The sequence below is a fragment of the Aythya marila genome (assembly GCF_965140915.1).
Source record: "Aythya marila genome assembly, chromosome: 2".
NCBI lineage: Eukaryota > Metazoa > Chordata > Aves > Anseriformes > Anatidae > Aythya > Aythya marila.
Genome location: NC_139043.1, coordinates 36,028,038 through 36,041,259, shown reverse-complemented (window position 1 = coordinate 36,041,259; position 13,222 = coordinate 36,028,038). Strand labels below are relative to the sequence as shown.

General features: G+C 35.8%; 1 protein-coding gene across 4 annotated transcripts in view; it reads right to left on the bottom strand.

Annotated features, from left to right (window-relative positions):
• TAX1BP1 (Tax1 binding protein 1) overlaps positions 1 to 13,222 on the bottom strand; it is a 56,582-nt gene that overhangs the window by 18,825 nt on the left and 24,535 nt on the right. For 2 of the 4 annotated variants that reach the window (XM_082753753.1, XM_082753754.1), the window contains exons 6-11: positions 6,234 to 6,382; positions 6,006 to 6,096; positions 4,314 to 4,499; positions 1,835 to 2,062; positions 1,452 to 1,598; positions 579 to 672 (exon numbers count right to left, since the gene is read on the bottom strand). In XM_082753753.1, coding sequence (XP_082609879.1) covers positions 579 to 672; positions 1,452 to 1,598; positions 1,835 to 2,062; positions 4,314 to 4,499; positions 6,006 to 6,096; positions 6,234 to 6,382 — 895 coding nt within the window. The remainder of the gene's footprint in view (positions 1 to 578; positions 673 to 1,451; positions 1,599 to 1,834; positions 2,063 to 4,313; positions 4,500 to 6,005; positions 6,097 to 6,233; positions 6,383 to 13,222) is intronic. The other 2 variants (XM_082753756.1, XM_082753755.1) reach the window with 2 other exon arrangements.

The following is a 13,222-nucleotide window of genomic DNA, read 5'->3' as shown; positions in this document are numbered from 1 at the left end:
TTTATTTTAGAAGATTAGTTTTGTAAGAACTTAATAGTTCATAAAGATTATAACCTAGTTAATTTTCTAATAAACTACTATTGCCTATAAATCACAAGAACAGTCTGTAGACTTGACCTTGTCATCAAATAATCAGAACTTTACTGTGGATTTGATTTTACAGCAGAATGCTCCAGTGAACGTTCATTGTACGGTGACTGCAAAATTTTCACACTACTGTACACAAACTGAGAATTTGGGGTGGAATTTTTTTTTTCCTAAATGAACTGTTTGTTAGCTTGGCTAAACCCACTCTGTTAACTATCAAGCAAAAATTATTATTTCAGTCCTACTTGCATTAATATTAATAATATTAATAGAACTGTTTTGAAAAGATACAATAAAATAACTTATGAATGCTAGTACTTGGAAAAAAATCAGCTTTTTTGATGCATTCTCACATTTCTAACCAGCTTCCTTTACTTCAAAGTAGACTGAACGACTTCACCTAGTTTATAGTAGAAAAACTATTAGGGACTACTTCACATAGACAACGCTTTCAGGATGATATAAACATACAAAATTTAAGCTGTTGATACCTGGAGATGCAGACAACTTTTTGTCTGTAACGACGGCAGTAGCTGTCTCAATGTTAGATGCATCTGTCAGTTTCTGTTGACTCCCTGCAATTTTCTTGGTGAAAAGAAATTTTGTTTTGGTATTTTATTAAATGAAAACCAAAGCACAAAGTAACATATTTCTTCCACTATCACCTCCTCCAAAATTGGATGAGGAAGAACTGCTCATGAAAACAGGAGAAAGTAATAAATATGTAAACATAATTTATTCTACTAACACTGAAACAGTCTCAGACAATGATTTTTATAATCTTATTTCATAAAGATCTTTTTTTTCCTTCCCTAGAAATAGCAATTTTAAAGGAAATTATTAGAAAATCTTGTTCTCTAGATAATAGGTTATACTTAAATCCATCAACTTAAATCTAACATTTCATTAGAAAATGTAATCAGTATTACTAATGAATAATTATAGGGCACTTCTGGTGCCCTAAGTCAAATTAGTAATATTCAGTGTTTCTATCAGATCTGCAATATAGCCAAAGATACAGAACATTTTTAAGGAGAAGCCACAGTCATTATGATATGATACCTCGTTCACCATTGACCTTCTGGATGAGAATCAAACTCTGAAAGTAATTTGTGGATCAAAACTGGGTAGCTTCCCTGTTTGTTCTGGAGATCACAGAAATAATAAAGACTTTGTCCTAAGAAATCACGTTTGTACATCTTGCCATTGACATTTTGCCCACTGAAGTCTCTCTGCTACTCGGTCCCAGATTTCCCCAGATTTTTTAAGAACTCTGCTCTAAAATCAGGGTTTTTTTTTGCAGAAAGAAGTTAAACAGTTGCTGAAAAGCTACAAAATAACTGCAATTTCTCCATTCTACTTACTGCCTGTTCTGTGAACTTGTTTACTTGTTTTTGAAGTTTCTGACATTCTTTGAATTTTTCCTTGTAATGGTCAGCAGCCATTTGTAGACGAAGCTTCAGATCTTCAACTTCTCTGCGCAGTTCCTGCTCCACTGTGTTTGAAGTTTCCTTTTAAAAAATAAAAACTGTTATCCCTTTTGTTCAAATAGTACTACTCCCTGAAAAGCCTTTTTTTTTTTTATTATTATTATTAAAGAAAGCAAAGTAGTCTATGTAAGTACAAAAGGCTGTCCTATTTTGTAATAATTACCCAAAAAAGCATATTTTAAACTCCAGGATTAACTAAGCTGACTGACAGATTTTGTGAATACATATAAACTCCAGTAAGGAAAACTAACAATTACCTGTTCATTTTTCAAAGCTGTGATTTTTTTAAGTTCAGCTAAAGCATCAGCAAGCTGCTTTTTCAACTTTTCATTTTCCAGACGTGCACTGTGAAGATCTGCCATTGTCTTATCTCTCACGTTTACAGCATCGCTCAACTCTTTTGACATTAGGACAGCTTCTTGTTTGCTAGCCTGAATCTGATCCTCAGCTTTCCTCAGCTGTTCTTTTAAAATACTTGCATCCTCCTGTGAAAGAGAGAAGGGAAAGAGAATTGATCAAATTTTAATTCAACATTTAAATCAAGATTGTTAAAGGTAGGAGAAACATTCACAAGAAAAATCAGCTTGTTCTGGTGGCTCTGGCAAAAATACCAAATCCAGAAGTTTGTGCACTAGTATCATTTTCCCCATTTGCCTTCTTTGCCAACAATGGTATCCATATTTCACTAGGATATAAAGGTCTTTGCACAATCACCATTTCAAAACACATGTTTAGGCATCATCATTTTACCTATATTGGATTTTTGTTGTAGTTTCAGCTTTAGTTTAAGCTTATTGCAGAACATCTTATTACCACAGAGCTCCTAACAGGCATAAATGGCCATCCGGCTTCAAAAACAGAGTTGATCCCAGAGTAAGACACTGCAGGTTCCAGCAGAATAGGAAGCCTTACAATGCCTACAAGTGGTTTATGTCAAACAACACAGAATAGAGCGTTGGAATGTTTTTCCAAACAACTCCATGTCCCAAGATCTTGAATAATAAGCGTTTCAGAAGGAAAAGAGAAGAATTAACAGAGAATTAGCTGCAGCATGCAGCACTATAAGGCTCTCGGCATCGCTGCAGCTCGATAAAGCAGACCAAGGGCCCACTGACCAAACTGTGAAACTGGTCTCTCAACACCCAGAAAAGCCCAGAATTATAAAAAAAATAACATAAAAAATAAAAGCTGTTATAAACCAGTTGCAGCCATTGGGCTTCCTGAAGACATTATGAGCTCATATTCTTGAGTCTAGACATAAATTCAAGCATCTCTAGTCCACTATTTGTTCATTTCTAATAATCACATAGAAGATTGCACAGCAAGTCCAGTAGAATAGTAATACATCCTGTAATCATTTAAAAAGATGGATGAACTAGTAGGTGCCCTAAAGAACTATACCTTAACTATTTTTTACAGCAAATCCTACATCAGTTACATGTTTCAGTAAACGTATTGTTTCCAGTAAACAATTTCGGTGTAAGGCAAAAATGTTAATGATCCCACCAGAAAAGTTATAAATGCTTCTCAAGATAACCAGATGACGTTTGTTTCCTCCAGTACACACGCTACGTTTTTAATTCTCAAGTAAAATAGTGTAGTAGCTTAACATATTCTGAAACAAAACTGTAGAGCAGTCACAAGACAAAAAGAATGTAAACTGTAATTTAAGCAAAATAGTGGGTTCTTTTTGTGTTCTTGCTACTTCCACTCTTATTAGCACTTGTATTTTACATTTCTAACTTTAACACAACGTCTCTTCTTTCAAAAACTAGATTGCTTTTTCAGTAAGACAACAGACAAGACACACGAGATGGAAATGAAGTCAGTGCATCACCTGGATGACCTGACTTTTCCATGCTGGCTCCTAAAACTGTGTCTAAATTAACTCTGGTTTGGATCAAGAGCACATTTCTGAAGCAAACCCCCCAGTCATTCCACCATTACCTATCATGCTAGATCACATCACAGAACAGTCTCAAGGCACAGACACTGGGCTCCTTTCAGATGAAATGAAACAGGAAGATAGATGCTCATCAAGGACAAACCTAATGCACTCCAACCACAGCACCACACTAAAACTAATCTGAAGTACCCTTCCCAGACCACAGGCAGCATGGATACCAGTTCTTCAGCACATTCACTATCGTGTTGCACCACACTACTTGCTAACCATAATCCTGTCACACTGAATAGCAGAAGTCACCTCCTCTTTAGATGTCCTACGGACACTCATACTGCTAACTTGTCAGTTGGTTTAGTCCATTTATGTGACATCTTATCCCTCCTCAGGTTTTACATCATCGTATCTTGACAGCACCTGAGTCCCTCAGTACATCTTCTGAATTTTCCTCTTTTTTTCCCCACCATCATCCTCTTCATTCTAAACACGGCCGCATTCTTTTCTCTATTCTTCATTTTCTTTCCTCTTTCATGAAGCTCTTAGCAACTCAGAGGAGTGCACCACTTTTACTGAGCTCATAAATTACTTTTTCCACACAGAGTTCACCTCAAGCTGTCTCATGTGAGACACCTCAAGAAACTCAGAGTGAGCAAAACAAAACTGAATTTACTTTCTCCTTTGTTTATTTTCTGCATCTGCTGAGAACACCACAATCCTCCTGGCTCTCAACCTATACATAGGAAATATCAATTCTTCCTTTCTCTTGTAAAGCACATACTACCCTGGATATATTTATTTTAAAGTAGGCCAATTATAGTAGTAGCAATGCTTACCTTATTTGATGAGGAGAGCAAAAAAGCTTTCTTCATATTTTCTTTTTCAGCTATAAATAGCTGTAATCTGCCAACCTCCTCTTTATAATACGATATCATGTTTTCTTTGTTTGCATCCAAATTCTTAAACGTCTGGATCTCTTTTACTAGTTTGGTGTTTTCTATTTCTGTATTCTTCAAGTGTATCTGTAATGATGCTAAAAAATGTCAAACTCTTCTTCCACAATAAAAAAAAACTGCTGTTTATCTGTCCATTTAAGTGTTTGCTAAATTCTAGCTCATCTCTGAGACAGATTAGGACAGGAAAAGAAAAAAAAATTAAACATTTGATAATATCACTGCCCTCACAGCAGAAGATTTCTGGTTGGAATCCTTTCAGCTTGATTTCAGCTCTAACAACAGCTCCTCCACTCTGCAGGTTGAAGGTAAGCTCTCATTTTCTATACAAAACACACTAAGCTTTTCAAAACTAACTCTTCTCTTCACAAATGCAGTAAAAGGAAACACAAGCAAGAAAATGACTTAAAGCTACAGAGAAATGAATCTTCTGGTAGTATCTACTTGAAGATGTCTAAGCAAACAGGACTATACCACCAATATCCAGTTACCAAGACAGCAAACTACTTTAACAACCCTAAAGCTGTTTTTAAGATGTCACCAAGTCTATCATATAATGCCTAAAAATGGTAATTGTTGTATTCAAGTGCTGTTCAAAGACTGCAAGATTTGAGTTGCTTATTTACAGCCAAATTCCATGCTTGCAAAAAACATTTTGAAATTTTAAGATGACTTCTGGTACAAATCTAATGTTGCCTGCCACATACAAGATGTTTTCCTATGAACGTAAATAATCTTTTAAACATATCCAATTTGTTTTACACAACCCAAGGATTTCCTTATTACAATAAGTAAACCAGGCACAGGATTTTTTCTTCAAAAGAAGGAGTAAGAAAACTAACAGTGATCATCTCAAGACAAGTTAGGGGGTCACACTGGCAAAGCCTGATCAGTTTCTCTATTTACTTTTCTAAGCAAATGGACACATCAAATTAGGCAGGGCAGTACAGCAAGCTCCTACAAAAATTAAACATACATGTTTGCTGTAAGGATGGTTCCAGCAGTCCACTTAATTCAGAACTTCTGTCTAGTTGAGTTGAAGACTATTTACAAGACTTTTTGTTTGTTTGTTTGTTTTAAATACGGATGTTTCTCAACACCACCAAAAGAAATCATTTATGCTAGTGAAAAATCAGTGCAGCACAACTCCTCCTATACTTTCTCAAAGTTACTCAAAGGACTCAGGACCTAGAAAACATACTCTTGGGAGAGAGCTTGTAAGAGTAAAAAGTAATTTATTTTTTCATAGGTATGTTAAGATAACCAGTTACTGGATGATGCACTGCATATACCTAAAGAACCTAAGAATTTTAGGTTACTGTGCTTGCATTTCAACAAACTGTTGGTACATTCTCCTTACAAAACTTTTTTACATGATGGGACGAATTCAAATGCCATTTTCCCCATTCATTCTTATGTAACAACTTCTGTAACTCTTAAAAATCTATTCACAGAAATGCCCCTTTTCACTTATTCCTTAATAAATATCATTTATCAGATCTCTCTGTAAAACATTATTACCTTTATTTCAAACCACTTCATTTCAGTGTACACAGGTACAAGGAATAAAGTTACCTTATAAAGTTCTTTTTCATCCTTTTCTGTCTTTAACACACATTCAAGTTGCTCCTTCTCAAGCATCACTTTCTTTAGTTTGTCCTTCATACTAAGAAATAAGCAAATTAATGGTACAGAATTATTAATGCAGAAAAATCATACATATATTAAAAAGTGATAGTTTAAAAAACACACATGGAAAGAAACCATAAAATAAGGAAGGTAAGGGTCAAAATGACTAAATACCTGTCTAACTCTGTTTCTTTCGCAATGGCTTTTTGAGTAACAGTCATGATGTCTTCTTCAAGCTGGAGAACTTTTGAAGCAGCCTCTTCATGCTTTTTCTTCAAATCATCATTTTCAGTTTTAAGAGTTTCTGATGCTTGAATATTAGCCTTTAAAAACAATTGCAAATATTTCATTTAATAATGCACTTCTCCAGAACTACAAAATGCTACTAGAATTAATGTTCAAATATATAAATTCTGTTAATTTCTAGGTTATATGTGTATATATATATATATATGCATCATATATATTTTATTTCAAATAAGGGAATATTTCACAAACATTCCATTATTTACTTCAAGTTTTTTAAGCTTTCTACACAAAACATTGTTTCTATAAATATTCAATAATACCTATTAATTTACTATCAGAAAAAAAGATCAAAATTCACATTTCAAGTAACATTTAGCATTCTCAATCATCTATTAATGCAATAAGCAATGCAGCATCCATATATGAACTTGAACTTTCTGCTTAAACAGTATCACATTTATCAACTAAAATAAATTACATGATTTAAAACTTTCTAAAAATGTACAATATTTGAAATTACTCAGTGCTTTTAGTTTAGAATACATATAAAGCTATAACATAAGGCAGATGGTCATTAGATTTCTTCTCTTCTGTAAGCTGTATGACAGGCCCATTTTGAACCTCCTACCTGGTATTTACAAACATTAAATTCACTGTGCTTATTTAATAAAAATAATGAGTCAATAAGGCGTTTGTTTCAGTGCAAGCATTCAGTTTTGCAGAGACTATTGGAAGAGAGGCTGGAAAGCTGCCCATCAGAAAAGGACCTGGGGGTATTGGACTATAACCAAGGTGGCCAAGAAGGCCAACAGCATCCTGGCCGGCATCAGAAATAGCCCAGCCGGCAGGACTAGGGACTCAAGCAAGCCACAGTAAAGACAACTGCAAGCAAGAAGGAGAAAAAATGGAAGCAGTGATACTCCTGATGATGAGCAGTTAGCTATAAGGTTACATTCTACCAGCTAGCCCATTTGGAAGGCCTCATAAAGCTCACAGAGGACCACGAAACAATTGCAGGATTCAAGTCATAGAGATTGGAAGCTAAAACTGGATGATTACCACACCCAGTACGGATTCCCTTGTAACACTCACAGATACAAGATGAGCAGTCACTGCAAGTACAGCATGCATTCGTTACTCTAATTACTGTAATGTCTATCTATACCATCCAAGGCAGCGCACAGTTAAAAGTCATCTTCACCACAGTAAAACGACCATTTAAAAACAGGCCATCTTAAGCCAGAAAAACGTGATTTTTAATATAATGCTATTTTCCTGAGAAAATAAATCAGAAACACTAAATACATTACCATTTCTGTTATCAAAATTCAATAAAGCTTCCCCGTGGCAGTGATAAAAATCAAAGTGTAAACAAGGTCAAGACAGACTGACCAACACAACTGACTACAGCGTACACTAAGGTACAAATTGTCTTTTCACCCTGCATTTGGAAGATTAAAGCGCTAGTTCATCTGTTCATCATTTTTAAACAAAACTTAATGCCCTGAAACAACAAAACTGTACTGTTACATCATGAGAAACACATCAAGCAGAGTTCATGGAGAACCCCTACTGGCCAGATTCCACTTAACTAACAATGTTTTAAGTACAATAAAATATAATGAGGACTGTTTTTACTCATTAATTGTCAAAAATACGCTGTTTGCAAGTGTAATTAAGCCCTGCTTTTACAAGCAACTAAACAGAGGTTTGGGTATTATGATTTGGGGGCGGGGGGCAGTGAATTGTGAGGGTGGCAAATGTAACTGATGTCTCAAATACTTCCTGAACCCTAAACAGGCACCTAAAGTAGATTTTAATTTTTGTTACAGATACTATTAAAAAGGAAGAGGACCAATCCATTCCAACTATTTGAACTCTTAATTGGCTTTATTATATGCCTTAATAGAATAAAGTATTTAGAGAAGGGATCATGAATGCACTGTTTGTTGAAAACAGTATTAAAGACAAGACCAAGAACTCCTGCAAGGCTTTCATTTTTGAAGAGCTATCAGTTCCCTGCAAACAAAAGTGCACGTACTTTGGTGTAATGAAGGCAGGATATTTTAATTAAAGTCGGTATTCCAAGTAAAACTTGCTATATAACCAGCAGCAACAACACACATTACAACTGCTTGTCCTTCTCTAGTGCAGCGGAGACTAATTACCTGCCCCTGTTTTGAAAGTCTAGTATAGTAAAAAGCCTATTTCAATGCATATCTGTTTTCTCTAAACACCACTTTGGCATAACTGTAACTGCTGTAACCCAAGTGCCTTCAAAAGAATTTAATCTGATACATTATATATACAAACTGTACAAACAGTTCAAACAGGCTGCCAAAGGTAACATATATTAAAAGGAATTAATAGCCTGAAAAAATACACTCCACAAACAGCATTACAATTGATGCTGCTTTGCTAGTTATTCTAAAGGGACATGGTATTAAAATGTAAAAGTTCCATACTTAACAGATTCTCACCTAATAAACTTGTTTAGATACAACTAAAGCCCACAGTTTTGAAAGAAGAAAGGATTAATTTTTAGAGACGACTTGTTATTTTACAGAATTCTTAGCAATTCAATTTAGATGCTGCAGTCCCAGTCCCATACACTCTGGTTACGGTGGTTTCAGAGCCTATAAAATTTAAAATGAGTACTCTCAGACTATTTTACAGGTAAAGGTCGGCTGTGTTTTAGGCAGAGTCTCAAGTGGAAGAATATAATAAACGTATCAACACATACAACCACTGCTACCAAGATGATGATTAAACTGCTGCTTAATTAATTTCTTTTAATTTATCTGAAACATCTACAAATATATCTTTCCTTCCACTGTTTTAACAGAAAGAAAAACAAACCAAGAGCATGGATCATTTCAATGAATCGGTTTAAAAACATGTGACAGTTTCGAGATTATTTTTACATTGGATCTTATCTTTAATTCAACTTAGAAATGCACCCCCTCCTCCAAAAGAGTTGCAAGAGTATTATGGGTGGAGGGGAAAAGCAAACTGCATCACAAGGGGCAGAATAAGAAGCCAGAAGTTACTTAAGTCAGCTTCACTGCTGCAAAACAAAAGCTATCAGAACAAAAACTCCTGTAATTACCCAGAGTCTCACTAATGAAATGCAACAAAAAAAAAATTAAGGTAGCTGTTAAGTGGATCTGTTTTCCCAGAATCAAAATCCTACATTGAAAAGTCTGATGTACCACCCCCAGATAGGGAAGGGAAAGAAAGATGAGACATCAATATATTTATTTTTTTATTGCTATTCTAAAGTGGCAAAAGACTTTAAACTGATTATTGTAAAATTAATTTTATTGTAATCACGTGACAAACTGTCCCCCTGGTGCAAAAACTGCCATTATAGATAATTTACTTATTACACTTCATTTACTTATTTACACTTCATTACAAAAAGATGCTATAAGAACAGTGATTTTACATCATCTAGTGTATCCTGATAAATACATCTAATACCCCTACCCATGTTTTAAAAGCTATTCTATACCAGAAAGTGTCACCTTTGAGTAACAGCTAGTATCTGCAACCTGGATTTCATTTTTTACAGAATTCATCCATTATGAAAGAAGAATGAAAGGCTAAAAGCGACCTATGAAACTCTCAGACTAAAGAGGTCAATTCACCAAATGCAAGATGACTTCAAAATAATAATAATAAAAATAAAAACTGCCATCACTTTTCAAGTTTTAGCCGGATTGATTCATTTGGACGTAACTTACTGTCAGGGGAACCATTACCCTTCATATCCCATAGAGAATTTAGGAGATCGAGATTAATTATCTGCTGGAGCCTTTTGTTTACCCCCCTGACATCGTAGGAGCTCCAACAGAATTGTGTAAAACACTTGGCTGACATCATGCCCCGTTTAAAGGACCTCTGAGGACAAGTGATGAACACAACACAGTACCATTGCAGCCACCGCAAAGCTGTCTGAGTATTCTCATGACACGAGGCCCAAATGTTCTGAAAGGAAACCTCAAATTGTGTTTCCTCTCCCAAGTAAAATTTAATAATGCAGCAAAGTAAAACAGGAAACCAATCCCAAACATACTGCCTGATTTTAAGTTTTTATCTTTGTCGCTATGGTTGGCCACAGAAATACCGCACTAAACACCTCTAATACAAAATTTAATACATCACAGCAGCAGTGATATAAAATTAACGTTACTGAACAGAATAAAAACTCTCTCTCTCTCCAAAACTAAGGCCTAACTCGGTAAAAGTTCATCTAAGCAACATCAGTCATACCATTACTTTCATGAACTGACTACAGACATACAAGTTTTTGCAGGAGGCAGCCAAAGTGGTTACACACACACTGATTCTGCAGCATGCACTTACATTTCAGAATGTTAGATGCTTAACGTTTCTTATAATTTCACTTTAAACTGCAAAAAATCACTCTCACAAACATATAATTTGAATTAAAGTACAGGCAGAATACCTAACTAAAACATGTAAGAGCATCTCCAATCACTCAGTGAAATAAATATAAATTGATCAGTTTAGGACATATTCATATACAGAACAATCACTGACACCTTAAAACCGGGTTTGCTCTTTACCAAATGTTCACAGCACCCGTTGGTCCTATAACTGCTGGTTCCAACCCGAGCATTTCTGAATGTTTTCTTTGTATCTTAAGTCATTATTTTACATGATGAGGCTTTGTTTTGTTTTACAAACGATGCATTTCCCTGACTCTCGGCTTTTTGTACAAACAAAACCAACATAACTTGATTTAAAGGGCTACAGAAAAAAATACTCAATTTGTTTACTTTTACGAACCGGGCACTTGTACTGCAGACACACTGCACTGCACGGCATCCTTCTGTCACTGTCTGACCAGAGAAACTCCCTAACTCTTTCGTGTATAAAGCTACTATGCAGGAAAAATACCTTAGTAGAATTGGGATTTGGATGGATATCCCATTAAAACTGCCTATCAAATAGATGAATTAGCCCAGTTTTGAGAAGTTAAATGGTGAAATAAACTTTCAAAAGCTGATGAGAGAACAAGTTATCGAGTCAGTAAGTTCACTCATGCCTCACTTTATGTCAGTGTCGTAATGGAAACGCTTTTCAAATATACCCAGGGTCAAATAACGTGCAGGTTAATTAATAAATCTGCTGCTTCTGTCTGAAGTTAAACCTTAGAGAACACCACTGCCACAGAAATATGACTTGTCACCACTCTAACCTGATAGAAATCAGTCCAGAAGTGCTCTTTGCCCACTAGAGGGAGACAAATGACTGCAAAAGGATCTGATGTGCAAGCTGTGCTCTCTACAAAAACGTTTAAAACCCGTGTGTACAAATCTGAATGGTTGCTCAGTGTCAGACAAGCAAATGCATGAGCGATACTATAGCTAGTGTATATTCCCCCCCCCTTCAAGAAAGTAATATTAAACCTTGAGGGAGTAGACAAGGGCAGTGCTGCCAGAGAACACAAAAAAATGCATTGTTTTTATTTACACAGGTATATATATATTTTTTATATAAATAGCATGTAAGATATATAGGAGAAATATTTGTGTTGCTATTTTATTTGTATTGCCTTTTTTATATATAAAAATGCAACTGATTTTTTGATTCAATGTTCTTCAACTTTCTTGAAAGGAAAGTATTTTCAGGTAAAAGCAGCTTAGCAGTGCAGCTCTCACACCAGGGTGTGTACCAGTAAAAAGTGATCTCAGTAGGAAACCAAAGGAAAAAATTAAATGTTAAAAGAAACCTGGAAGAGTTCTGGTGACCATGCATCTTGTGTCTTTGTAAGTAAAATTATCATAGTGAGTAAGCGCATCATTATTTTAACAGTGTTGTATTACTAGAGTTGCAAGCTATATATGCAATATGATTCAAAATTAAAAAAAAAAAAAAAAAAAAAAGTTATCAGGGAACATCATCCTTGTAAAAATATTACTTCATTTTATTCCCCAGATGGCATGAAATTAAGCATAGGAGTGGTTTAACTGGCATGAAAACAGGCTGCAGAAGGATAGAGTGTATTTCGGTACCAGGACATGCAGCCCTTTTCGAGACTAAAAAGAATGTGTATGTTGGGGGGCAGGAGAAGGCAGGGGTGAACTGGAAAGAATTGCTTCCTTCCCCCAAATCTGATCTTGTTCTAACAGCTACATACTGCATCTGCTAAAAGGCCTTTAGATGAGAGAGGAGGAAGAGACCAACCTAACACAGTTAAGACTGAATTTGGAGACTGAAATTCTACAATAGCTTCACATATTTAGTGGCTGGGGGGAAAGGTTGGCTAAGGGGCCCACAGTGGCAATTACAAGACATGAAGCTGTACTGGTTTTGACTGGGACAGAAATACTTTTCTTCCTAGTGGTTTGTATGATGCTGTGGTTTGGATTTGTGATGAAAACAGTGTTGACAACACACTGATCGTGTAGTTATTGCTGAGCAGTGCTTACACAGCAACAAGGCCTTTTGCTACTCACACTGCCCTGCCAGTGAGCAGGCTGGGGATCCACAAGAAGCTGGGAGGAAACACAGCCAGGACAGCTGACCCACACTGACCAAACTGACCACGCCATATGACAGCATGCTTGGCAATTTAAAATAAAAATAAATTAAAAAAAAAAAAATGTAGGACTGCAGTTGCTCAGAAACTGTCTGGGCATCAGTCAACTGGTGGTGAACAACTGTGTTGCCCATCACTTGTTTCTTCTTGTTTTTGTTTTCTTTTTTTTACTTATTAGATGGACTATATCTCATCCCATGAGTCTGCTAACTTTTACCTGTCTGATTCTCTTCCCCCCTCCCCCTGGAGGGGAAGGCGAAAAAGTGGTTGGGTGGTGCTCAGGGTTAAACCACAGTAGCAGTGTGTACTAATCTAGTCTACCAAAATATTGTGTAAAATCCAT